This window comes from Misgurnus anguillicaudatus, chromosome 14 (assembly GCF_027580225.2).
Source record: "Misgurnus anguillicaudatus chromosome 14, ASM2758022v2, whole genome shotgun sequence".
Lineage (NCBI taxonomy): Eukaryota > Metazoa > Chordata > Actinopteri > Cypriniformes > Cobitidae > Misgurnus > Misgurnus anguillicaudatus.
Genome location: NC_073350.2, coordinates 23,582,091 through 23,607,757, shown reverse-complemented (window position 1 = coordinate 23,607,757; position 25,667 = coordinate 23,582,091). Strand labels below are relative to the sequence as shown.

The 25,667-nt window shown below is 36.3% G+C and overlaps 1 protein-coding gene across 4 annotated transcripts in view; it reads left to right on the top strand.

Moving 5' to 3' along the window:
* eif4g3a (eukaryotic translation initiation factor 4 gamma, 3a) overlaps positions 1 to 25,667 on the top strand; it is a 66,148-nt gene that overhangs the window by 6,720 nt on the left and 33,761 nt on the right. For all 4 annotated transcript variants that reach the window (XM_073876118.1, XM_073876116.1, XM_073876117.1 and 1 more), the window contains exons 2-6: positions 5,216 to 5,282; positions 7,506 to 7,673; positions 10,380 to 10,472; positions 10,724 to 10,756; positions 23,300 to 23,476. In XM_073876118.1, coding sequence (XP_073732219.1) covers positions 5,216 to 5,282; positions 7,506 to 7,673; positions 10,380 to 10,472; positions 10,724 to 10,756; positions 23,300 to 23,476 — 538 coding nt within the window. The remainder of the gene's footprint in view (positions 1 to 5,215; positions 5,283 to 7,505; positions 7,674 to 10,379; positions 10,473 to 10,723; positions 10,757 to 23,299; positions 23,477 to 25,667) is intronic.

The following is a 25,667-nucleotide window of genomic DNA, read 5'->3' as shown; positions in this document are numbered from 1 at the left end:
AACAGAAACATTTGTCATTGCATTATAATTGTAAATCATATTACTTTATCCTAGTAAGTTTTGCGGGGATCAACACCAACCGCAAGCATGAATATATGGGTATATAGAAACCAACTATTGTGGGCACACATGGTTACACTTACGCTTGATAGCAGTATTTACATCATTCAATGTATATTGGTGTCTTACAATTGTGGAATGCTCACGATTGCATAAATAGCAATTTACATTGTCTTCCTATCTTCAAGACACAATATTGCACACTCACCGCTAGAAAAAAATCTTTTTAAAGCTTGGGATTTCTTCTCAGGGGATGTGCCTTTGGTTATGATGCTACGTTGTGAGCTTGTGTGTGTCTGCAATGGGGGGGTAGGGGTGTTGAAGGGAGTGGTTGCCAGAGCGACTGGTAACATATGCGACTGCCGCTGCACCCCTCAGACAATGGCAATGCTGCTTAGCATTCAGAATGCGAGGCTTTCCACCGCCTGCCAACAATTGCCTAGGTCAAAGACAGTCTCGCACACCGCCTGACGCAACCCCAAATCGCAGCCCCCGTGCTGTTCCTGTACATCTTGTCACCTTGTTTTATCTACCTGTGAACAACTGTGAACTTATTCCCTAAATACTACACAAGATAGAAGATACTGTCTTTCTTAAAGGTGCAGAGTTGATATTTGTTTTTACAGAGAAAATGGTATTCGCAGCTTGAGTTTTGAAAAGTTTGTTTGAGAGGTCTGATATGCTCAGCCAATGACCATATCCTAGTTTGCACAAAAGGTCATGGGCGTGGTATTGCGACCAATTTGCCAATTTTATTTGATTATATATTGTTTCGAATTAATTTCGACTCAATCCAATATCAATTAGCAATATTTCAATAAAATGTTTGCAGACATGTCATTTGTTTGGTGTGCTGTCTCTTTAAGACCTACAATGCACAAATCCAAATGTGTTTTCTTTCTAAATTGTTTACATTCAAACAACATACTAAGTTTACTTGGGATATAATCGTGGCATTTTGAGATAATTTGGTGTAAATATGTCAAGCGCAAGAAAACAAGAACCCAGTATTGGCCTGCTTCGGATGTACGGTCACATAAAACTTCAAACGTCGTCTTTGCTTGAATATTTGCACTTGGAGTAACTAAAACAAGGACTAAAACACTTTTTGACAGTGTAGCATTGGTCCGTGCGGGGAAGTGAAAGTTCTGTCAATTGGCCCGAGCATCTTTCACGCTTTTCCTGGGCCATCTGGCTATCCTTATTGTTAGGGCTGCACGATTAATCGTATTTTTATCATGATAACGATTTGTCTGCCCTGCGATTAATGAATGACAATCGTCACGATTAATGTGTAAAGACCAAGCAAAAAACAGACGGTCTAGAACCAAGCAATGTGTTTGTTTGTTTGTTATGGGCGGAGTCAGAGTATACAGGGTGGACATTTCAAGTGCGGTCTGTTTTATGGTAGAAATAACAAGTTGGCATCACGAGATTTACAGTCATTCACCTTGAACGAACATAATGGCAGAGCAACAAGAAGAAAGTGAAGAAATATAGTTCACAAAACGGGTCATATACTATACTCCATTGTTTGGATATTTCAGATTTAAGGAAAGTTACGAGTCTTGTGCAAACTGTGCTCCTGTTCCGTTCAAACTTTTTTACGCCCCTCCGCTCCGGTTTCGGGCCAATTTTAACGTCATGATTTTAAATGTTTTAAAGAGATCTAAGAGAATAGAAGCTGTGAATTTTACAAAACAATAAGAAATTTTATAATATATAAAATATATATAATGGCTGTAGTGTAACAAAAATACTGAAGTGAAAAAAAGTTCTTCACTAAAAGAATGATCGTCATTTTTAATCGTGATCAAAAGTTTGAGCAAAACAATCGTGATCATCATTTGTCATGTAATCGTGCAGCCCTACTTATTGTCGAGTTCAGCACGCAGCACGCACATTAAGGGATTTCCCAAATCTACACTCTTTTGATAAGCTGAAGATCGATTAAAATCACAGAATCGATATTTTTCCCACCCTTACTGTAGATCGTTCACATGTATGCCAAAATGCGTAAATGTAATGTAATATCTGTTAACCGCTATGAGTTAGTTGCCTGTCCATAGCTGTTCTGAAGTAGGCTATGCAGTCTATCTTTGTTTAGGAGGTTGAAAGAAATTTTTATTTGGGGAAGACCTTGTTAAAGTTTGCTTTACAATAATATGTCAAATAAATGTCAATTTTACATTTTGGTTTTTTAAGAAAAAAAAATTTATTTTGACTATTAAGGTTCCTGTGTCTCTGACTACATTGTAGACTGCATTTCATGCGTATATATATATATATATATATATATATATATATATATATATATATATATATATATATATATATATATATATAATTATTTTTTCAGTTCGTTTCATACAGTGATCTCTTTGTCTCGTCCAAAAACGAGAGATGTTATCACTGAACACAGTCCTGATAATCATGCTGCACATTAATTGCCTAGTCTGACCTTTGTGGAGGGTCACATAGCAAGGGATAAATCTCTTTTGAGTGAGTACGCTTTCTCTCTAAGCTGTAGTGTCCCATGTATACAATCCACTTCTTTATCTAACTCCTTATGTTCTCTTTCCCCATTTGGTGCATAATTGGATTTACAGTAAGCCAATATGAATGTTTAAGGCAAGACAGTTTTTACTGTATCATCCATTTCCACTCGCTGTTCATGTTATACTTATCATAATTAAGTCAAAAACAACATTTTAAAGGGACATTCCTTTTTTCTTTTTTTTTTTAAATGCTCATTTTCCAGCTCCCCTAGAGTTAAACATTTGATTTTTATCATTTTGGAGTCCATTCAGCTGATCTCCCAGTCTGGCGCTAGCACTTTTAGCATAGCTTAGCATAATTCATTGAAACTGATTAGACCATTAGCATCACGCTAAAAATAACCAAAGAGTTTCGATATTTTTCCTATTTAAAACTTGACTCTTCTGTAGTTACATCTTATACTAAGACCGACGGAAAATTAAAGTTGAGATTTTCTAGGCAGATATGGCTAGGACTATAATCTTATTCTGGTGTAATAATCAACTTTGCTGCCGTACTAGGGCTGCAGCAGGCACAATGATATTACGTACTGTCTGAAAATAGTCCCCTTGGTTACTTTCAATAGCTGGGGACTATTTTTGGGCAGTGCGTAATATCACATTTTACGACATTGATACGTACTGTTCCCAGTAGAAAAGCACCCAAAAGTAAGCTGACCCGACCCGACCTGTGGGGTACTATGCAATGGAAAAGCATGTTAAAACACCTTGCTGCCTAACTTGCCTTTTTGTGGAAACTGTGTAAATTTCTTTCAAATTTTGTATATACATTGGAAAACTGCACACCTGTAGGGTAAACGTTTCCTTGTTGTGCCATTGCAGCATGGCCCTGCCCATGCAAAGGGATTTGGTTATGCAATTGAGTGCCAAACACAAGAATCAGATCAGCTTGTAATTCCAGTTCAATTCAATTCAATTTAGTTAAATTCACATTAATTGGTATAATGCTTTACTAAGTATAGCAGCTTTACAAAAGGAACAATATAGAGAACACATACAAAAAAATTCAGTATGTTGTGCCTTATGTCCTTCCAGATCCTCACGTGTGTCAGCTCTCTGTTTTAACCTCATCAGATTGCCTCGTGAGCCATCCTCAGGCTGTATTCCCCAGGTGTGCCCCCTGACTCCGTAATAGGACCTTGAAAGTTTTCTTGGTGACCTTCAGTGTTGTTGTACACTTACAGTCTGAATTAAATGGACTTAAATTAAAACAGTATGTTGCAAATGAATGCAATCTATTTGTTACATTGTTTGTTTCAAAAACAATTTAATAATTTTTTAACTGATGATGCAGCTTGGGTCTCATTAGGCAGAGAGCGCGTTTGAAAAAATCAGATACACTTTTTGAATGCACGTGAGCATTAGTTTTCGTTGTTTGTTAGAGTTTATTAAAGTATGTTACGAGTTAAAGCCTACCAACCACACATTACCATTCGTTTGTTTCTTCCTGACAATTTTTTCGCAGCTCTTTATATTTCTTTCTTTTTCTTTCCCATCCCCCTTTTTTTCTCTGCGTTTGAGTTGGGAGTGGGCCAGAGAGGTAGTGATTTGGGGGGCTGCAGGATTTCACCCAATGACTAAAACGTGTCCATGAGCGCATGAAGTTCATGAAGAAGGAAAGCCAGATCTCCGCTTTCCCTGAAGTCATGTGATCAGCCTGTCTCTCGGTTACCGAGCATGCCGACCTGCTTCTTGTTTGTTTTGTTTTCTCTGTCTGTCATTTCCATGCATACAGCGCTTTATAATTTTGTGGCTTACCTGTGTGTTTGTGTTACAATACACCTGAGGCAGGTATGACAGCACACCTTTCTTACTGAACTGTATGACCCTGCCTGAGGACTTCCTTAAGGGAAGATTGGCTGACTGAGAGATGTGTGAATATTGCAAATAAAATTATGATGATGTCATGTTTTTCATTTCCCATAACTCCCACATAACTCCACAGTTCTTGGGAGTCTTAAAGGAGCAGTTCACTTGAATTGCGAAACAATTGAAAGATTTGAAGTATAGTGGTCACTATTGGATAACATTTGTAGGGTTTTTGCCATCAATAGCTTGGTTATAAAGGTTATTATGAACAGTTCTTCAAACATTTCTCAGTTTACAGCTTACATTAAGAGGTTACTTGAGGATATATATAAGAGTTACAGTTTATTTTTTGGTGAACTGTTCGTTTAATTTGCCACATCTGTTTATCATTACAAATCTGCAACAAATCACGAATCAACAGCCTGTAAAGGGATATAAAATCTTAAACGTATAGTACATTACATTTAGTAATCCTTTTCGCACATGTCTGAAAATCCATGTCAGGATTTCTGTTTGACATCTGGTGGAGGTACGGGGTGTAGTCGAAGGGGGAAATGGGACATTTTTGGGAAAGGAGGCAGAAACATTTTTGGGAATATTTTTTGGAAACCTTTGCCCCAAATACTTCACTGGATGTAGTTGACAGTCATTATTTATTGGTGTAAAGGAATTTGCACCATTGAACTGAATGCACAAACAAACATTTATATGTGGTTAGTGCTTAATGTTGAACTTTCCAAACTGCTTTAGCATTTCTTCAAGAATTTCTTTAACATTACCTTCTTCAGGATCCCTCGAGCAGCGCTACCCCTGGAGGAACGCATGTATTCCTCAGGAGTTACTGCAGTCTATAGTGTGAGTGACCACGCTCATTCATACACACTTACATACACACATTGCAACCAGTTAACCCTAAACCTATACATGACAGGTTCCAATGATGGGTAATTTTTACATCCACACAAAGTGAAATGCAGTGATACCCAGAACAGAATAGTCCAGGGGTCTCCAACGTGGTGCCCAAGTCTGTGAGGTGCCCGCCATAGCACATTCTATTAATAGTCTCAATTGTAAATTAATATTTATTTATTATTACATATTTTTTATATTAGCTTGGCTTGGTTTACATATGTTAACATTTTAAACAATACTAAAACGTATCAACAAGTAAAATAAAAAGATTTGAGTAGACTATATTTTAAAAAGTAGCCCTCCAGATTGTTTTGCCCATTGTGGTAGCCCTTGCTCAAAAAAAGGTTGGAGACTAAAAGTCCTTACTGAAATAAGCTTGCACTGACATATCTTAAAACATTTCTGTGCCATTGTTTTGTCTCAAGACATACCACTAATGTTTTTTGTAAGGTATGTTTGTTAAAACGACTTAATAAAACTAAAGCCTAGCCCTGGATTCATCTAAACCCTGACTGGGAAACGAAACCGCCCCATTCTGTTCATGAGGACAGGATTTTGAATCAGTTCGATTTTGCTGTGGTTACACAGCATGACACAGCAGAAACTAAAACTAGACATTTGACAAAATGTTAATATAATCAGCAGGGATACAAAACATATCAATAACTATATCAAGATCGTCCAATGTTACAGTACATGAATCGCCAACTGTTATTTTACCCAGAAAGTTTGCAAAAGATCTAAATTAGATCATATGTGCACTGAAAAATTAAGCTTTGGTTAAAATTTTTAATGAAGTTGAAGTAAAAGTAAAAACTATTAAGTAAAAAATAAAATAAATAGTGCTGGGCAAGGATTAATCACATACAAAATAAAAGTAATTTTTGGCATAATATATGAGTGTGTGCTGTGTATAATTATGTATATATAAATACACACACATTCATGTATGTATTTAAGAAACATTTACATGTGTGTTTATATATATATTTATTTATATTTTTATATATTCTATTATTATATATTTTATTTTGTATGCGATTAATCTCGATTAATCTTTGCCCAGCACTAAAAATAAAGTCTTAGGGGTGGTTTCCCGGACAGGGATTATCTTAAGCCAGGACTAGGCCTTAGTTTAATTACGAAGTATAACTAGTTTTAACAAACATGCTTTACTAAAAACATTACTTGTGTGCATTTTGAGGCAAAGCAAAGGGTAACTATGTATTTTAAGATATGTCAGTGCAAGTTGTTTTCAGTTTGGACAGCTCTTACATTTATTTTAGTCTAGGACTAGTCTAATCCCTGTCCGGGAAACCGCCCCTAAAAACACAAATTTATCAAAAGCAGTCCTTAAACATAGTGTGATAACTCAACACCTGCCAAAAATTAACACAACTCTTCCTTTTTTTTACATCTGCACTGTTATGTATAATGGCAGCCGTAGGCCTTCAAGCCACAAAAGTTACCAAACGCACCAGGTGCACCTGTTCCCTCTCAACCAACAGCTGAGGATTAGGGCGGTGCTGATGTGAGAGGAGGTGTTCATGTTGTGTTTATTGTTTTCCCTACTATGGAAGTCAATGGGTACCTTCAATTGTGTGGTTACCATCATTTATCAAAATATCTTTAGTATTCAGCAGAATAAAAAACAACTCATACAGGTTCAGAGCAACATGAGGCAGGGTTAATAATGACAACATTTTAATTTTGGGGTGAACTATTCATTTAAGATATGTCAGTTCAAGATGTTTTCAGTTTGAGAGATGAAACAAGCATTTTAACCTTGCACTATACTAAAGCCCTGCCCTGGAAACCTCCCCCAAGAGTTTTAAATCAAGTTTTTAATATGAAAGTGACGTAGTGGCCAAGTGATGGTGACCCATGACTGGAAAGTGACCTTTACATTTAACCCATCCCAGGAAGTAGTGAACACATATATGTATTGTCTTTTAAAAAGCAGAAAGCTAATATTTTTTGTTTTTGCACACATAGTCAGATCAGTGGGCAGCTATCACTGTAATGCCCTGGTAGGAATCAAGAAAAAGATGCCTTGCTCAGAGGCACCTTAATCATAACCTGCCGGTCGTGAGAATGGAACTGGCAACCTTTGGGTTACAAGCCTGACTTTATGTGACACTGTGTATTTGCATGTTTATTTCACAGGTAACCAGACATCCTGGTCCTCCATATCCAGGTCACGACCTCAGCAAAACCCACCCAAATCTGGCGGGCACCCCTCCGAACCATGCCACGCCCCCAGCCCTCTCTCAGGTATCAGTCTCTGCTGCCCCCCAGTACCGCTTCCTCAAGGGATGGGAGACAGGTGGAGGGGTGAGTATTTCTTTGTGTGCCACCACCTTCATGATGACATCATCTTTTAGTCTTATCACCTTTCTTTGCCGTTTTTTGTCGTTCTGTTAATTTCTTATTAAAGTCGTTGCCTCAGAAGAACACATTTAAGAAACAGGCTACAGATGACATTTATCTGTCTCCAAAAACATTTTTATCATTAATAATATGTATGGCTAAGATCTTTTTTTGGACAACTTTAAAGGTGATTTTCTCAATTATTAAAAAAATTTTGCACCCTGTGATTCCAGATTTTCATTTTATCTCAGCCAAATATTGTCCTAATAAATCATACATCAATGGAAAGCTTATTTTTTCATCTTTCGCATGAATTGCCCCTTACGACTGGTTTAAATTTTAAGCTGGGCATGGGGATTATTTGTGACCCTGGACCACAAAACCAGTCATATGTTGCACAGCTATATTTGTAGCAATAGCCAACAATACATTGATTGTGTGGGTCTAAATAATCTTGTTTTTTCATGCTTAAAATTGTAAGGATATCAAGTAAAGATCATATTCCATGAAGATATTTAGTAAATTTCCGACCATAAATATAAATACCAAAAATGTGTTTATCACTAGTACTATGTATGGCTAAGGACTTTCTTTGGACAACTTTAAATTTGATTTTCTCGATAAAAATTTTTTTTGCACCCTCAGATTCCAGATTTTTATTGTATCTCAGCCAAATATTGTTCTAATAAATCATACATCAATGGAAAGCTTATTTATTCCTTTTTCGCATGAATTGACCCTTATGACTGGTTTTATTGGCCAGGGTCACATATACATAAAATATGTTTACTCATTTAAGCTTTACAGTAAGAATTAATCTTTATATTGATATAGCCTACTATCCTTTTTTATACTAGATAATAATTAGGTTTATTTTTTGGGTCTGTATAAGCTGTGACTTTGAGTTGCAATACATGAACTTGTATACTAGACTACATATCAGCACATTTTGACTTTTTAAAAAAAAATTTAGATGATGCTTTAAGACACATGCTCACAATACAGAGTGCAAACATTTTGTGTTACGAGTGATTTTTGCACAGCTCTCCTCACCATGGTTACCACCAGCCTAAAGGAACAATGTCGTGTTTTTTTTATAAATAGTGTTTCCAGCTGACACAGGTGCTGTAATGATCCGCTGATAATGCAAATTTTACACACACTATATATATTCTATATATTAAGTATGCATTCTCCACAGACACTTTTTTGGGCTTGGCAGTATATCGAGTTTTGGTAATATACCAGTATTTTTTTCTCAGTGGGAAATGGGATGAGACAATAACATCTATAGATGGTTTCAGCAGTAACAACATAAACTAACGGCTTCCCGGAACAAACGTAATTTTCGATAAACATTCAATAGTAAAAAATGTGTACTGTATACAGTGTTAACTACAAACCGGCTTTCAAACTTCCTTTCACATAGCAGTGATCCATGATTTCCGTCTCCCCGTGTCTTTAGGAAACCAAATGTTTATTATTTTTGACAAGGTATTTGTTCCAGAGTTTATTTTAGACACTAGTCAGACCATTAAACAAACAGAGACCGTAAATAAAAGTCCCACAATACGCGTAACAGCGACAAGACACGTGCGTCCGATGAAACCGTCTATATCGTTATATCGGTCTAATATAGTCTTAGACTCAGACGGGATCGTTGGTTGAATGTCTGATGCATATGGCACTTTTCTGGAAACACTTTAGCAGCTTGGAAAGTTGTCCCCTAATTGGTTGAATTATACAGGATTAACGGTCTGCCTGGAAACAACACAAATCAGAAAAGTATGCAAAATTCACACCATAAAGTCTTTAAAAGACGTCCAAGAGTTTAGCTTGATGCAGTTGGGGGAATCGCAAAGAGATATTTTAACGCGCTCACCATTGTTGTTATGAAATTCAGAGATGTTTGTAAATGAATGATTTACTGGTTGCACACCAGTCTGTTATTGTGGAGACGATTCATCACCCCTAAACATGATGCAGCACAAAGCGAAACGTGATTGGATGCTATATGCCTCTTGAGCGGTCCTTGGCCCTTTAAAGCAGCAAAGGTTCCCAGACTTTAGTATTTTGACACATGTTTGAACTAGGGATGCACCGAATCCAGGATTCGGATTCGGCCAAATACTGGGCTTTTTGACGGGGTTTAGGTTCGGCCGAATCTTAGATTTTTTTTCACCGAACCCTAGGCTTGCGCTACGTGGTCGACGTCCCGCGGCCGTTGATTACACACATCGGGTGCTGACGTAGGTGCTGACGTTTTTTTAGGGGCAGTTCACATTTCGTGGACGCACCTGGAAAAAACTAGCGCATTGCACCGCATCACTTTCATTATGCATAGGCTTATGGTAATTGTCATGTTCTGGCATGTTGCCTATCCTTTTACAGTTAAAATCAAATAAAATGAAAAATACACTGCTGTGGACGTTGTTTACTTCATTAATGTGTTGTACTGTGTTAATGGAATAAGCATGCGAGTAGGATTCAGTATTCGGCCAAACCTGAAACCAAAAAATCTGGATTCGGTGCATCCCTAATTTGAACACACGTTTGCGTTGAAATTGATGGTTGCAGGCGTAGCTGTGAGACTTTAAAGGGAAGTGCCTTTGATATTGTCACTATTTCACATTGACTCTTCCTATTTCTCTCATCTTCTATCTTTCTTAGCCTCCATATAACCCAGCTCAGAATGCAGGCTCCGCCTCCCTGATGTACTCTCCACAGACGCAGCCAATGAACGTACAGCAACAGACTCGACCGGTAAGCTCAGCATCATGAACATAGAAAATTTCTGTCAGTGACATTTAGCTGAAATTCCCATGCTCAGGTTTATGTTATATTTCGACTGTTAAACAAGTAAAAAAATCAATATAACTGGTGAAGACCACCCTGAAAGACTTTGAAAAGTCATTTAAGGTGGATTTAAGGCTGTAATCCTCACTTCTTTTTCTTCTTTCTCACTGCTGATGACCTTGTCATACCACAACACCACTTGGTCCCTCCCACATCAGTTTGTGACTGGACCTCGTCCGACACATCATCAGGTAAATCCCAAAGATTTAATGCTTCTGTACTATCAGACACTGTGTGGCTTTTCTAAGTTTTGCTTCAGAATAGTGAGAAATTGATTGGAAAGAAGAGTAGTAGTATTTGCCTGGCAACTCCAAAGAGACTATCAGAGCCTTGTCTCTAAATTGCATGTTGCTTTGGGTAAAAAAAACTGCTATTATTAAAAATGTACAAGATTGTTAGATTTTGTGCTGTGTAATCGCTTTTATTGAATGATAACTAAAGTAGGATGCACTCACTATTCACTTGGGTGAAGTTAAAGGAATATTCCATTTTCTTAAAAGAAAAATCCAGATAATTTACTCACCACCATGTCATCCAAAATGTTGATGTCTTTCTTTGTTCAGTCGAGAAGAAATTATGTTTTTTGAGGAAAACATTCCAGGATTTTTCTCATTTTAATGGACTTTATTGGACACCAACACTTAACACTTAACTCAACACATAACAGTTTTTTTCAACGGAGTTTCAAAGGACTATAAACGATTCCAAACGAGGCATAAGAGTCTTATCTAGCGAAACGATTGTCATTTTTGACAAGAAAAATAAAAAATATGCTCTTTTAAACCACAACTTTTCGTCTAGATCTGGTCCAGCGCGACCTAACGTAAATGCGTAGTGACGTAGGGAGGTCACGTGTTACATATATAAAACGCACATTTGCGGACCATTGTAAACAATAAACTGACACAAAGACATTAATTAGTATCATTCCACCACATACAACAACGTAGGAACGGTCCTCTTTCAACACACTTGTAAACACTGGGGCGGAGTTTCGCGTTCGTCCTCTGTGACCTCTTGACGTCATGAAGTATTGCGTGGGGTCACACTGGCGCATCACGACCGGATCTAGACAAGAAGTTGTGCTTTAAAAGTGTATATTTGTTATTTTTATTGTGAAAAATGACAATCGTTTTGCTAGATAAGACCCTTATGCCTCGTTTGGGATTGTTTATAGTCCTTTGAAACTCATTTGAAAAAAACTGTTAAGTTTTGAGTTAAGTATTAATTGTTGGTGTCTATTAAAGTCCATTAAAATTAGAAAAATCCTGCAATGTTTTCCTCAAAAAACATAATTTCTTCTCGACTGAACAAAGAAAGACATCAACATTTTGGATGACATGGTAGTGAGTAAATTATCTGGATTTTTCTTTTAAGAAAATGGACTATTCCTTTAAGGTTTTTTTAATACCATAGCAACAGATCTCCTATTCAGCTGTTACTAATTTTGAGCACACCAGTTCAGTTCAATGCCAGTAATACCTGGTTTGTCTTTGCCATGAAGCTACAAAAACATGAACATTTTAGCATTTTCCATTATCTTTTTAATGTTAAACAAATCTGCAAGTCGCAAGGTTGGAGGTTTAGCAACACAGTTTTGACTAGAGAGGCGTTCAGACATGGCATATTCATACATCGGCTCAGTTGTGTAATGATCTCCTGTCCTTGAGAAGCAGACATTCGAAGTATCACATCTGACTCATCTGTTTCTTTTCTTCGCTAAAGAAACGTCTTAATGATGATGTTATCTATTCATCTCATCTGATGAGCAGATGTGCACTCATAAAGACCGACACTGATTGCTAATGCTTGTCAGGACTTTAATCTACCTTTTATTTAATGAAATAGTTCAATGTGTCACCTTCCTGAGCAGAATCGTTGTTGCGTTTCAGTGACTTGGAGATTTGGCAGTCATTAACCAAACCCATTCAGAAGTCATTAGAACTATTAGAGCCAATGCATATTCTCTGAAACAGTGCTTTTTAACTGGGTTAGCATCAGGGCCCAGATTTTACATCGGACATTCAAAGATGACTCAGCACAGTAACAAAATAGTTTATTGTATAAAACTGAATTTTTATTTTTTCATGCTCTTGGCCAATAACTCTCACACAAAACTCACAATGGTCAGATGTATCTGCAAATATTGTTTAAATTTTATGAAGTGTGGGTCGCATCTTTTTTTAGGTAACATAGTTTTGCTTTTTTTCCAAAGATAAGAGCATGCCACACACTCTCTCCATGTTGCCATCTGTGTAATTTTAGTTGAAGGCGGCATTTATGTCTTTATGTCCCTATTGTGACATATATCAGAATGAAACTGCTTCTGAAATGAGGATAAAAATGTTAGGCGGTAATAAATTCATCCATCGGGAACTGATTGGATTGTTGGAAGCTGGGCGTTACTAATAAAACACAAGGCTGATTAACAACAGTGAGTCCCCAAAAGCATCCCAATGTCCTTGATCATAACTCGTGGCAGGAAGAGAAGTCCTTTCAAAGAGGGATTGGAGGTTAACTTTTTGATTAAAGATTATGATGGGACATTTAAAAATAAAAACAATGAAGTGCACATATAAATCATTTATTTAATAAAAAAAAACACTACAATATTTCTTTAAAAAATTATGGTGAGTAACTTCTTGAATTAACCAATTAATGTCAAAAATAAAAAATATATTACTTTTCTCCTTTTTTTAAATTTAAAGGTGACATAAAATGATTGAACGGAGTATTTATCCTTGTTCTGTGATGTGACATGTAGACAAAAAAGTTTTTGTTTGGGTCTGTAATGCCTTAGAAACTCCTTAAAAACCTCTCTCAGATAGCTCTATTAGGGTGGCGGATTTTAAACAAGTGGTTTTGCACCTATTTGGCTTCCCCTACTGGCTTAACTTGCAATCTCATTACTGATTGGCTGACTTTGCTGCCACTCAAAAAATGCAGCCAATTATTTTAAAGTGGAGGGGTAGTTAGATGCCTGTGATGTCATAAGCATCAGTTTTTCAGATTGGGCTGTTTTCTGGCTGACATTTCTAAAAGAGGAATTTCTATGAGACTGAGATGTTTAGCATGTCTAGCACTTTTTGTATGTTTGTGAATGTGGGTAGACTACCATTATTCAACAAAGACAAGGTAAAAATGTTTTTTCATTCTCTGTCCCCTTTAATGAGCTAAATTTTAATTATGCTATCCCAACAGTGACTTTACAGTACATACATTCTCAGAAAAAAAGGTGCAAGAAGTTACAAAAGTTACTGGGGCAGTACCTTTTTAAAAAGGACACTTTTGTACCTAAAAGGTGCATATTGGTAATTTAGAGGAGCATACTGGTACCTGAAAGTTACATATCTGAAGAGTTTTGTTTCAGAACGCAATAAATCCATTTTGACTAATTTGGGTAAAAATGTGTTTTCTATACCAAAAAAGTTACACTGAAAACCACTATTTCTGTTACAAACTTTCACATAGCATCTTTAGGTTATAATAACATTACAAATTCAAATCCATTATTTGATTTTTAGATTTATTATTAAAACTAATAATTATGTTTTTTTTTTCAAAAATCCTATAAATCTATTGAATCAATATATAAATGTGCATTCATCTTTGTCATGTTATATTCATTTAGTTGACTAGTGGTATACACTGATTAAAAAATAAATAAACATTAATGGCATTAATCAAAACACTTACTTTGTCATATTAAGAACACTGATGTTATACTTGCGACGTTGTCGCTGAATTTTTTTGACAGCGATCAACTGTAAAATGTTTTGGTCCTGTTCGTTTTTCGTTGACTTCGAGTAAAATAATGAAAAGGTTTTCATAAGATCCCCTGGGGTCAATGTGTTAGCATGACAGAAGCTTGATGCTGTCGTGTGAGAACAAGCAAACGGCATTTTACCTTCTTCTGAGTGCCTCTCATGTAAATTATTAGATTTTGATGGCTTACGTTTCTTCCACGCCACAGAAAACCACCACAGGTTTATAAATGCCATCAAAAATATTATTTTGTTTTTGTTTGTTTGTTGATCACGAAGTACAGCGTAGATGTGGAAAACTAGGATTCTGTGTGTATTCAAAGTTTGTTTACAATGTGTGGAATGGTGCGCTGTGATTGGTTTAGTGGATTTATTGCATTCTGCAGAGAAGGAAGAGTGGCGTTTGTGGCGGTTTGGAAAAAAAGGGAGAAAAGATGACAGAATATTTTGTCATAACAGATTTTGTGTAAAATTAAGAATTTACTTTTTAATACTGACCAGATAAAATACTGATTTGGGTGGTAACTCATTGTTTTAAATGGCGTTTATCATGTTTTGGAACCAAACTCTTCATCTGTACCATCTGGTACATTTAGGACTTTTTGAATGGTACCGTCCCACTGACAGCTTTTTTACCTTTTTTCTGAGTTCTTAGCATTTAGCATTATTTTTCTCTCAACCCCATGTGACACCACCCATCCACTTTTTTTGCAAAATGTTTCTGTACTTTCTGTGTCACCACAAGACCATACAGCCATATGCAGATGACCTTTAAAGAAAGTTGTTTAACATTCTGCATTAACCTAACATTTTTCCTCTTCTAACTCATACTGTATTGTTAGATTATACATCGCTGTGCATGCCCTGTACACCAGACTTTCCCACTAGCTGTCTTAGTAACTAGTAATAAACCTATATTTCATATATAAGCCATGCCAATTGCTGATTATTTGACTTGTATTTGGCCGTTTTGGGGCTGTCTTGTTCTTTTTTATTCATACCACTGAAACATTTGCCGCACGGGTTTCTTGTTCTTATGAAACAGCAATGCAGTAGCATTTAGGAAATATGTTGTTCATGCCATCTAAACAACTTTCTCCTGAATTTTAAGTGTGCAGCAGATGTGCTCCCCCATGCGCAAAAAGAACACGGTGTATTATGTTACAATATCTTAGTGCAGCACATGAGATGGATTAGATTATGATTGGGCACTATTACAAAAATGTACTAGGTAGCCATCTCTGGTAGCTTCATCTCTGTCCGAATTCTCATATTTATGAAGTGTGTACTTGATTCTGGATGTATGCAGGCATGTAATATAAATATATTTTTAGATATGCCACCTCCAGAATGATGCTGTTGTCCTGTATATTTATTAAAACGTACATTTCTGGTGTCATTACACAAGTAATTTTACATGTGTATTAGATTTGTCGTCAACAACTAGTGCAGATTCTAAATACTTCTTATACTGACTGATGGAGACTTCATATTCATCTATAGGGGATTTTAATATCAGCAAAAATAGTTTGTTATTTGGAAGCTTTGCATACCATGAAAACTTTTTCTGGAAGAGATGCAACAGCTGTAGTCTTGCTGTATTACTTTATATAGTCCAGCACAAAGAGGTTTGGGCTAAATGAGGGTTTACCTGATTTTGCTGACGACCATATGTTCCTGGCTCCTGGTTTGGCTTCTTTTTTGACTTTAGGAATATGTTAGGAGCTTGCATAGTATTTTTAAAGGGGACATTTCACAAGATTTAAGATGTAAAATAAATCTTTGGTGTCCCCAGAGTACCTGTGTGAAGTTTTAGCTCAAAATACTATATAGAAATATTATATCATGTTTAAATTGCCACTTTGTAGGTGTAAGCAGATTTTTTTTTAAATGCAAATGAGCTGATCTATGCATTAAATAACAGTGCCATGGTTGGATAGTGCAGATTAAGGGGTGATTATCTCCTTCTGACATCACAAGGGGAGCCAAATTTCAATGACCTATTTTTTCACATGCTTGCAGAGAATGGTTCACCAAAACTAAGTTACTGGGTTGTTCTTTTTCACATGTTCTAGGTGGATAGAAGCACTGGGGACCCAATTATAGCACTTAAACATGAAAAAAGTCTGATTTTCATGATTTGTTCCCTTTAACATATTTACCCGAGTTTATAGGCTAAGTTAGGATCAAGGATTTTGGTTACACTCTTAAAAATAAAGGTGCTAATAAAGTTTTAAATAGCTGTGCCATAGAAGAACAAGTTTTGGTTCCTCAAAAGACCAAAGTCAAGGGTTCCTAGAAGTACCATTTCTTTCATACTGTATCTTTTTATAATCTAAAGAGCCTTTTTCACTATAACAAAAAAAAAATTGGATGCTAAGGGTTCTTTATGCAACCATTTAGCCAAAAATGGTTCTTCTATGGCATCATGAATGACCTTAATTTTTTTAGCATGCCTTATTCAGCAAAATTAGCATGTGCTATGATTGGTCATACAGTGTAACTTTTCTGGCACAAAATTCACCTTTTTTCGTGCCTTGAGCACGAATGTCTTTTTTGTTTAATTTTATGTATTGTTTTCTCATTGTTTTTTTCTATTTTCTTACCATTTTTGCTTGGGGCTGAGGTTAGAATCACTTTCTGTTACATTTTTATAAATCCTAACCCTATCCCCAACTCCAAGCGACAATGGTTTAAAAATGGGGGGAGTAGAAAACAATACATAAAATGAAAAGAAAGTCGTGCCACGGACACGAGAAACAATTTATAGAAATTCGTGCTTTTCGAGTGACACGAAAAAGACATTCATGGTCAAGGCATGTAAAAAAGATAAATTTCATGCCATGGACACGAATAAATGGATAGAATTATGCGTGAATATAACATGACTTTCCATGAGATCATGTTGCATTCTTGACATATTTATTATTATTATTATTATTATTATGAGATTATATTTATTATGAGATTAGGAGAATCAAAGTTTGATTTTACTGTTTTGATGGCCTTACTCAGTTAATATTAAAGATATCAAGGTTATATTTTCACACAGTCTTTATATTATATTATATAATATGATTTTATGTAGAAAACAGTAGATGACAAAAAATAACTTTAGCTGGTTTTTTATACAGATACAGTCACATTTACAGAAGGTTTATTAGAAATGTTTGTACAAAGATGGAATTAAAACAAATTGTAAGTGTGCACGGATCTATGAAGCAATACAACAGCTTTGTGTAATGAACAGCATGAAAGAAGCTCTGACATCTGCGCTGATGTTTAAAAGAGCTGAGTTAAGGTTTCATTTCTCCCTTGTGGCTGCGGCACGTCCCAGCTCGTCTGCATTGCAGACCGGCAAAAACTGATGCCTACAGGACATTAGAAAACAAACAGAAACAGGAGAGAGTGGAGAGGGAGTGGTTTCTCTTTCTCACACATAAACACACAGGCTGTATTGAAACAATTGTGTTGGGGTATTGACAGTATAAATTCTCCCTCTAAGGATACGATAGTTGCGCTCTTATCTCCCATGATGAATCTTCAAACTAACTCTGTGTTCTCCATGCCAGTTTTTCTTCTATATATCAAACTGGTTACCAGAAGTAATTTGTTATAATCAAATGTTGTGTATAGTTGTATATACTGTAATGTTGTGTTTTCTCAGAGACAGTAAACTTTTTCAATAAAATATTACTTATAAAATCTGCTTATGTAATGTTAGTAAGGGACCATTATTTTTTCTTAGTATATTAAAGGCAGCTGGAAATCAAAATGGTCCGGTTTCCTATTCCATATAAAAATGTAAAATCTTATGGAAAATGGAAAATTAAATTTTTCATGAAATTTTACACTTTTGCCTCTACATTGCCAATAAATTGCTGGTTAGGTCACATGATACAGTTTAAAATTTTATTTATTACAAGTTTACTAGTAAGAATTGTGGTAAGGCAAGAGAGTTTTGAAAGATTTTTATCTACTTGCTCAATAATGGATTTTGTTTCAGAACATTTAAAAATATTTAAAGGAGTAGTTCACCCCAAATTAAAAATGTATTGATTATTTACTCACCCCCATATAATGCAAGATTTTTGTCGTTCTTTTTTTAAGCCAAACACAGTCGGAGTTCTATTAAAAAATATCCTGGCGCTTTCCTTTGCTTTTTACTGGGATTAGGGCTGTGACGGATCACAAAACTCACAGTTCGGATCACATTACGGTTTTTGAGGCACGGATCGGATAATTTTTCTGATCAGCAAAATGGGTGGGAAATATATAATAACAAATAAAGAAATTACAAACATTTATAAAAAAAGAACAAAGTTGCACATTAAGTAAGGTCTAAAATTATCATTAGGTACAGAAATTAAATTAAGTGAATAATAACACTGTCTTTATTGCACAAATTAAATATTATTATTACTTTTTTAGAGCCACAGAAGTGTTTGTCTCTTTGTCTTGGGTTGTCTTGCTGTCTCTTTAAGAACAAATAAGCACAGACTGGTTTCTGACTCTATAATTCACTTAAGACATAAACAGATGTTTTTATTAGAAAAAGAATACTGTGAGATCATTTTGTGTGTATGTGCCCTGTCAAGAACAGAAAGATTTTATGTTGACTTACTTTTTGAAACGCATCTCTGCGTATATGCACTAGTGAGGGCACTTAAACGCGTGCACACACACAGACGGAAGGCGAATTCCAAACGGCCCTTCAGGAAGAAGAGGCAGCATAAACAGTCGCTTCACATGAAAATGTTAGGTTGTTTTTCATTGCTCTATTCAGCAAATGTATGTTAATGGACTACAGTATGATACACAGCAGCGCAACTCTCTCAATAGTTTACACATGAGGAGTTCTGATCTTTGAAGGGAATTATGTCTGACTGGAGCTGGACCGTACACTTTGAACCGCATGTGCGTACAGAAATCTGCTCACTTTAGCGCCTTTTTGCGGTTAAATTGTTTAAAATCACTTGAATGTTAACATTTGCAAGCCTTAGAAACACGTGCAAATGATAAACTTTCCCTATTTAAATTAGCATATTAATCCGCAAATCGCATGCGCGCCGAACTGTGGGTCGTGATCCATACAGATCACGGATCAACTGCAATCCGTCACAGCACTAACCGGGATCAACGTTTCGAAGCCCCAATAGTGCATTTATCTATCATTAATCCCTGGTCAATCCCATAATAAAGCGAGAAAGAGTCAGGATATTATTTAATATAATTTTGATTGTGTTTGGCTAAAGAAAGAAAGATATAAACATCTTGGATGTCAAGGTGGTAAGTAAATAATCACAAAATTTTTATTTTGGGAGTGAACTACTAATTTAATAACCTGCTTCTCTTAAAAATACTTTCTTTTTTTTGCTGACATCATGAATCCCTCTTCGTTTTTCAAACCATGTTGCCCTGTTACACCCACTTTTCCCAATCCAAACGATTTTTGGTAGATAAAATCAAGCCCTAGACTACATTTTTTCCCACATATTTAATATTACATTTACTATTAATAAAAACAACTGCTTCTACAAAACGTCTGTCTCATGCACTCACACACTCATCACTAACATCAGTTTCTCATTTTTCTTTGGTCTGTCTGGCATTCACATATACTCACTCATTCTTATCTCTGTCCCTTACAAACACACAGACACTCAGTCTCCACTTCCTTTCTTCTCTCTTGCTCTCTCACTCTCTCACATACACACACACACATTCATATAGAGCTGTGACAGTGGTTTAGCACAGAGTGGTCTTCGCCCCAGGCTGTGCCTGATCCCCTGTTGGCCGTATGAGTCACAGTAAAGGAAATCACCCATTACACACCCACAAACAATGTGTGCTGTCACTTTTTTTTCTCCACTGGTGGTCTTCGTGTTTGTGGCTTGTCTCTTGATTCTTATATCCATGTTCACCTTTGACCTACAGGTGTGGACCCTGGATGTTAGATAGCAAAATGAATGGTAACATAAACACTTGGGCTTTTAACCCTAGGATTGAACTTTGCCACATTACTCGCTGCTTTAGTGCTACAGCTATGAAGTAGACATCGCATTGTGCGGCTTGCTAAGATGTCCTATTGTTTTTTTCTGATTGATTACACCACATACACATGACATACACCACTTTAAGAAAATTTTGGAATTTAACAACAGCATCCTGATCACTATACTGCATCATTTCACAAGGGTACACAGTGAAGTCTAGTCTTGCATCTTTTATTCCTTTTGTATATAGCAAAACTGTTCACATAGGCCTTCTCAGAATACACGATGACCACCTAAAATCCTCTTGTAAAAGCATATTTGTTTCAGGACTAACATGCTGGACACAGATCATTACAGACAGTTAAGATTGATTTATACTTCTGCGTAATAGTGTTATATGCCCATTGTGAGTTTGTCCTATCGTCACCCTAATTCTTTACTTATTTATGACACTTGATTGGTGGATGAAAAAAGAAGCTGATTTACTCTAAGGTGCCATTAATCAGAGCGCATCATTAAAGCCCAGGCTCTCTAAAATTTCCTGTGTGCCAGGGAGCGGGAACACAGGGTTCCCACGGGTCCTTGAAATCCTTGAAAGTTGGTGAATCTGGGGGTGGGAATTCAAGGCCCTGGGAATTTTTTAAAAATATACATACATAGATACAGGTCATTTAAAGTGCTTGAATCTATTTTATGCAAGAAGTTTTCTGGGAAAAAAATCCATATTATTCTTTGTGTAGTGTAGGATAATATCATAAAAATTCAAGACTTTTTAAGCACACGTGCTAAACTCTTCGCTTTAAATGCGTATATCTTCTGTATGTGAATGTTGATTCATACCTAAATGTTTTTTGCATAGTTGTGTTTGACACATGAAAACATCTCTGGTTGCGTATGTAACTGTTGTTCCCTGAGAAGGGAACGAGACGCTGCGTATCCCTTGCCATACTTCCTGCGTCCCTGTAATGCCATCTTTGGCAATATATCAGTTAGCGATATACTCCCTGGCTCCCGCGTCACCCTGTCTTTGTCGTTAAGCCTCATCATTGGTTGAATTTGATATACACATTCAGACGCACTGACCCCTGGAGGTGTCCCCAAAGTGTCACCGCAGTGACGCAGCGTGAGTCCCCTTGAAAGGAAACTGTAACAATGTATCTTAAAAGGTAACATGATGTAACCTTGCTGTCCCTTGAAATGTGTCCCCACATTTAGTCCTTGAATTTGAGGATATTGGACCTGGAAAGTCCTTGAAAGGTCCTTGAATTTGAAGTTAACTAAGGTGTGGGAACAATAAACTCGCTGGTTTTAAACCCAGGCTCTCCTAAAACCCTCTCTAGTGCAAGGAAATAGCAGAGCTGCGCGTATTACAAGCTCAGGTATGAAGAAAAGTCTGCATTACAAGTTCGGATGCTATAAGGAATCCAAGACGCGCCCATTACAAGTCCAGGTGTATGCGAGAAGTAATTTGCGCACATTACAAGCTCTCGCGCAAAGTGAAATCCACAAAGCCTCTCATGCGAGGAAAAGCATGCAATGTTAATGTAAAAACCATGATGATAATAACTATCGTCATGAAAGCCCGATATTGGCCATTTTTCTGACTATCTACTACTACTACAATAGTATCGTCTATCGGAACAACTTGGTCCATCTTTATTTTTTTCATCACAAGCGAAAATGGGGACTAGGAAATACGGCACGGATGTTTTTGCAGACCAATCACAATGCTTGCGGTCTGTTACATTTGCGTTGTTATATTTTTGCAGAGGTGCGCTTCAGCTACAACGCAGAAGTGTAAATCATGCTTTACTCTTAATCTCTGTTATGCTTTCAGACCTTGTCATACACACACTTTTGGTTTTGGGAAATCTCCCTGAGGCTTATTTAATGATAGCTTGGATTATTTTGTTTTTGTTAACAGGATTTTACCTGGGTTGTGCAATTATGTTAAAGGTCGGCTCTTGTCTAAGAGAAAACTGAAACTAAGAATCCTTGAATGAAAACTGGGAAAAATGTAAACCTATTAAAGGGGATAGATTGCGTTTTGATTTTGTTACTTAACAAGACTTGTTATAATCTACAATTGTGACTATAACATTTTTTAAGGATGGTAAAGGAATAATTCAGCCAAATATGAAAATTCTCAATCACAAGTGCCTTAAATGAGATGCTATGTAATACATTAACTAGTTCTTATGACACATAGTGCACTATGTAGGGGGTAGGAGACGACTTGGACAGTGTAAATATGCTTTCCATTAGGGTGAATTAAGTCTGAAATCGCATCAGTGTCAATTTGCATAGATCATTTTATATGTGTGGACACTTAAGTCTTTTATTTCATCCAAAAATTCCATTTGAGGATAAAAACCGTGCAGTCACATGTACATTATTATCCTCTTGAGGAAAATTGCAAATGCTGTGTGCACATAGTGTGTATATAAACGGGCAGAGAGAGAGAAGTCACCTCTCACCCCAGTGTTACCCGGCTGGCGCCCAATGGCTGGGTTTTCTGAGGTAATGTTTGCTGTGCGGAGTGAGTGAGAGAGAGTGAAAGCAGTGGAGGAAGTAATAGGGAGGGGACGACTCCTCCAGCTGGCATGCAGTATTCTCACTGTGAATAATGTTTTGTGCCAGAGCTGTGCTACCACCCTACTACAGTAGAGAATGAGAATACTTAATGCTGTCCATTCTTTAGGCCCCCGCCTGTCTGTATTTATATGTTTTTGATGAAGTCATACAGTATGTGTGATCAATGCTTTTCTAATCCAAGCAAATCAAAGCAAATATTTTATGTGCCTCATAATGTCCTGCAGTGAACTGTCTTTTGTCAACACTTATGTGTTTTCTTTCTGTTTCCCTTTTCTGTGTCTGTTTCTGCTTAATTCTTTCTCCCTCCCCCACCCACCCACCCTTTCTCTCCCTCCCTCCTTTCTTTGTCTCTCTCGCTCTCATTTTTTGTACTTGACAGTTCCTTCACCGGACTCAGATGCAGACCGCGCGGCCCACTCTCCCTACCAACAATCCCTCCATACGGCCAGGCTCTCAAAACCCCACGGCTACGGTTTACCCCCCTAACCAGCACATCATGATGACCATGACGCCCATGGCCTTTCCCACCCAGACAGCCCAATATTACATTCCCCAGGTACGGTGTCAGTAAACCTATTACTTTAAAGGGCTTTTCACATACTGGGTTAAGACCAGTTTTAACCCTGGATTAAGCAAAGTGTTCTTCAGTGTTTCTCAACCAGGGCTTAAACAAACTCCTTAATTTTAAGATGACTTAAAATTATTTTTTTTAAAGACAAAACAAGATTTAAAAATTAAAAATGACTTTCTTACTTAGTATTTTTGTCTTGTTTTCAGTAGAAATATTTAAAAATTCTTAAATCAAGATATATTTTCTTGATGAGCAAATGACCTAAGAAAATAACTCTAGTTTTAAGACAAAACATATAAAATTTAAACGAATTTGTGCTTTAAACAAGCAAGAAAAAATCTGGCAATGGAATAAGACAGTTTTGCTGATTTTTTTCTTGTGTTAAGTAAATTCAAGAAAAAACGTCTTATAAAAAATATTTGAGTTTGATTAATTATATTTTTACACACACATCTCTGCTACAAATGACCATCTGAAGTTTGTTTCTAGTACTTACCATTCTTGGACAATTACACAAAACGTTACAGAAGTGCAAACGTTGCAACTTGCCCCATAGGTGGGGTTAATTTTAACAGGTGGGGGGTTAGTTGTAACACTTGCAAAAAAATAAGTTTGCAGGCAAATATTTCATTACTATTTTGTAGTGATGCACCGATGTATCGGCCGCCGATATTTATCTGCCGATTTTTGATGAATTTGAAACCGTCGGCATATCGGCAAAAGCACGAGAAAGGCAAATACTGATTGTTTATTAATTAACTGCATAAAGAAATCCATTATATGTAAAAAACGAGTTAATGTTGATAATAAAATAAATGCTGAATAGCAAAAACCACCTTTGAAGGTTGTCATGCTGTCTTATTATATTTGTTTTAGCTTAATTTGTGTCTCTCTTATTATGTTGGTCAGTTGAATGTTAATTAGATCCAATCCATATTCAGTAAAAAATAATTTGATGCAGAAATAAACTAGCAAATAGACCAACTGTATAGTATACAAGTGTTTAATATTGGTATCGGCCAGAAGTTGTCTGTTTAAATCGGTATCGGTGCTCCCTACTACTTTGTCTATATACTTGAAGTGGATATATCTGTCTATAATAGACAGGTATCTACACTATTAATTCCTTATCTAACCATATTTCAATTATAAATGGATACAAATGTCTAAATATGTGAGGAAAAAGCAGCACAATTATGACAAAAAAAAAAATATGTGACTGAGTTAAAACCATACTAAAGCCTCAAAATCAAATTCTGAGATAATGAAAATGAAAGTCTGATTTTAGCCATTCATTTCATTATGAATTCAATCTTTGACGTGACCTTATTCAATCAATATTAAAGATATGAACAAAAATGCATTTTTACACACAAATTTTTGATAAGACAACCAACAATCATTCATGTGTAGCCTATTTAAAACTACGGCAAGAATAACGCTAACGATAGCTGTTATCATATCGTAAGTGCTGAGGGGTTAGTTGTAACACAGCGTTACAATTAACCCCGCTGGGTCAAAATATCTTCAATCACACCATAAAGTTGTTAAGAGCTGCAGACATATTTCAAAATGATGCTATGTTTAAGTCAACAAGACACTGCTTAAGATGACATAACATTGGTTTTGGTATCTTACACACCCAACTCAGAAACCAAAAAAAAACATATGATGAAAAAATTTACTTGCATGCCTCCAAAACACAATTTCATCAATAACTCGATGGGAAAACATACCTTTCCATAAATTTTCGGGAGACCATCTTTTGGCAGCCTGAAAACAATACGAGAAAAAAAACGCTCAACCCTGTGCAACAATGTAAACGGTCCGTGTTACAACTAAACCTGTGTTAGTGTTTGCCCCGCGCACCCCTACACATATTTTATCTTAACATTATACATGCATCTGTTTGCATTTATATATGCATAATTATTATACACAATACACACGTGTATAATGTAAACAAAAACTTTTCTTTTGCAAACGGTTAATTGCGATTAGTTGTTATGCAGTCCTAATCGAATATACATCTTTAGTTTCTAGTTATATCAACCTCTAGAATATTTTATTCGGTAGTCTTATTTCAAAGGCAACTTTCAGAGGTTGCATTAGTCAACCATATCTGTCATTGAGGTACTATAATTTTAGGGAAAATATATTAAATTAACATTCATTT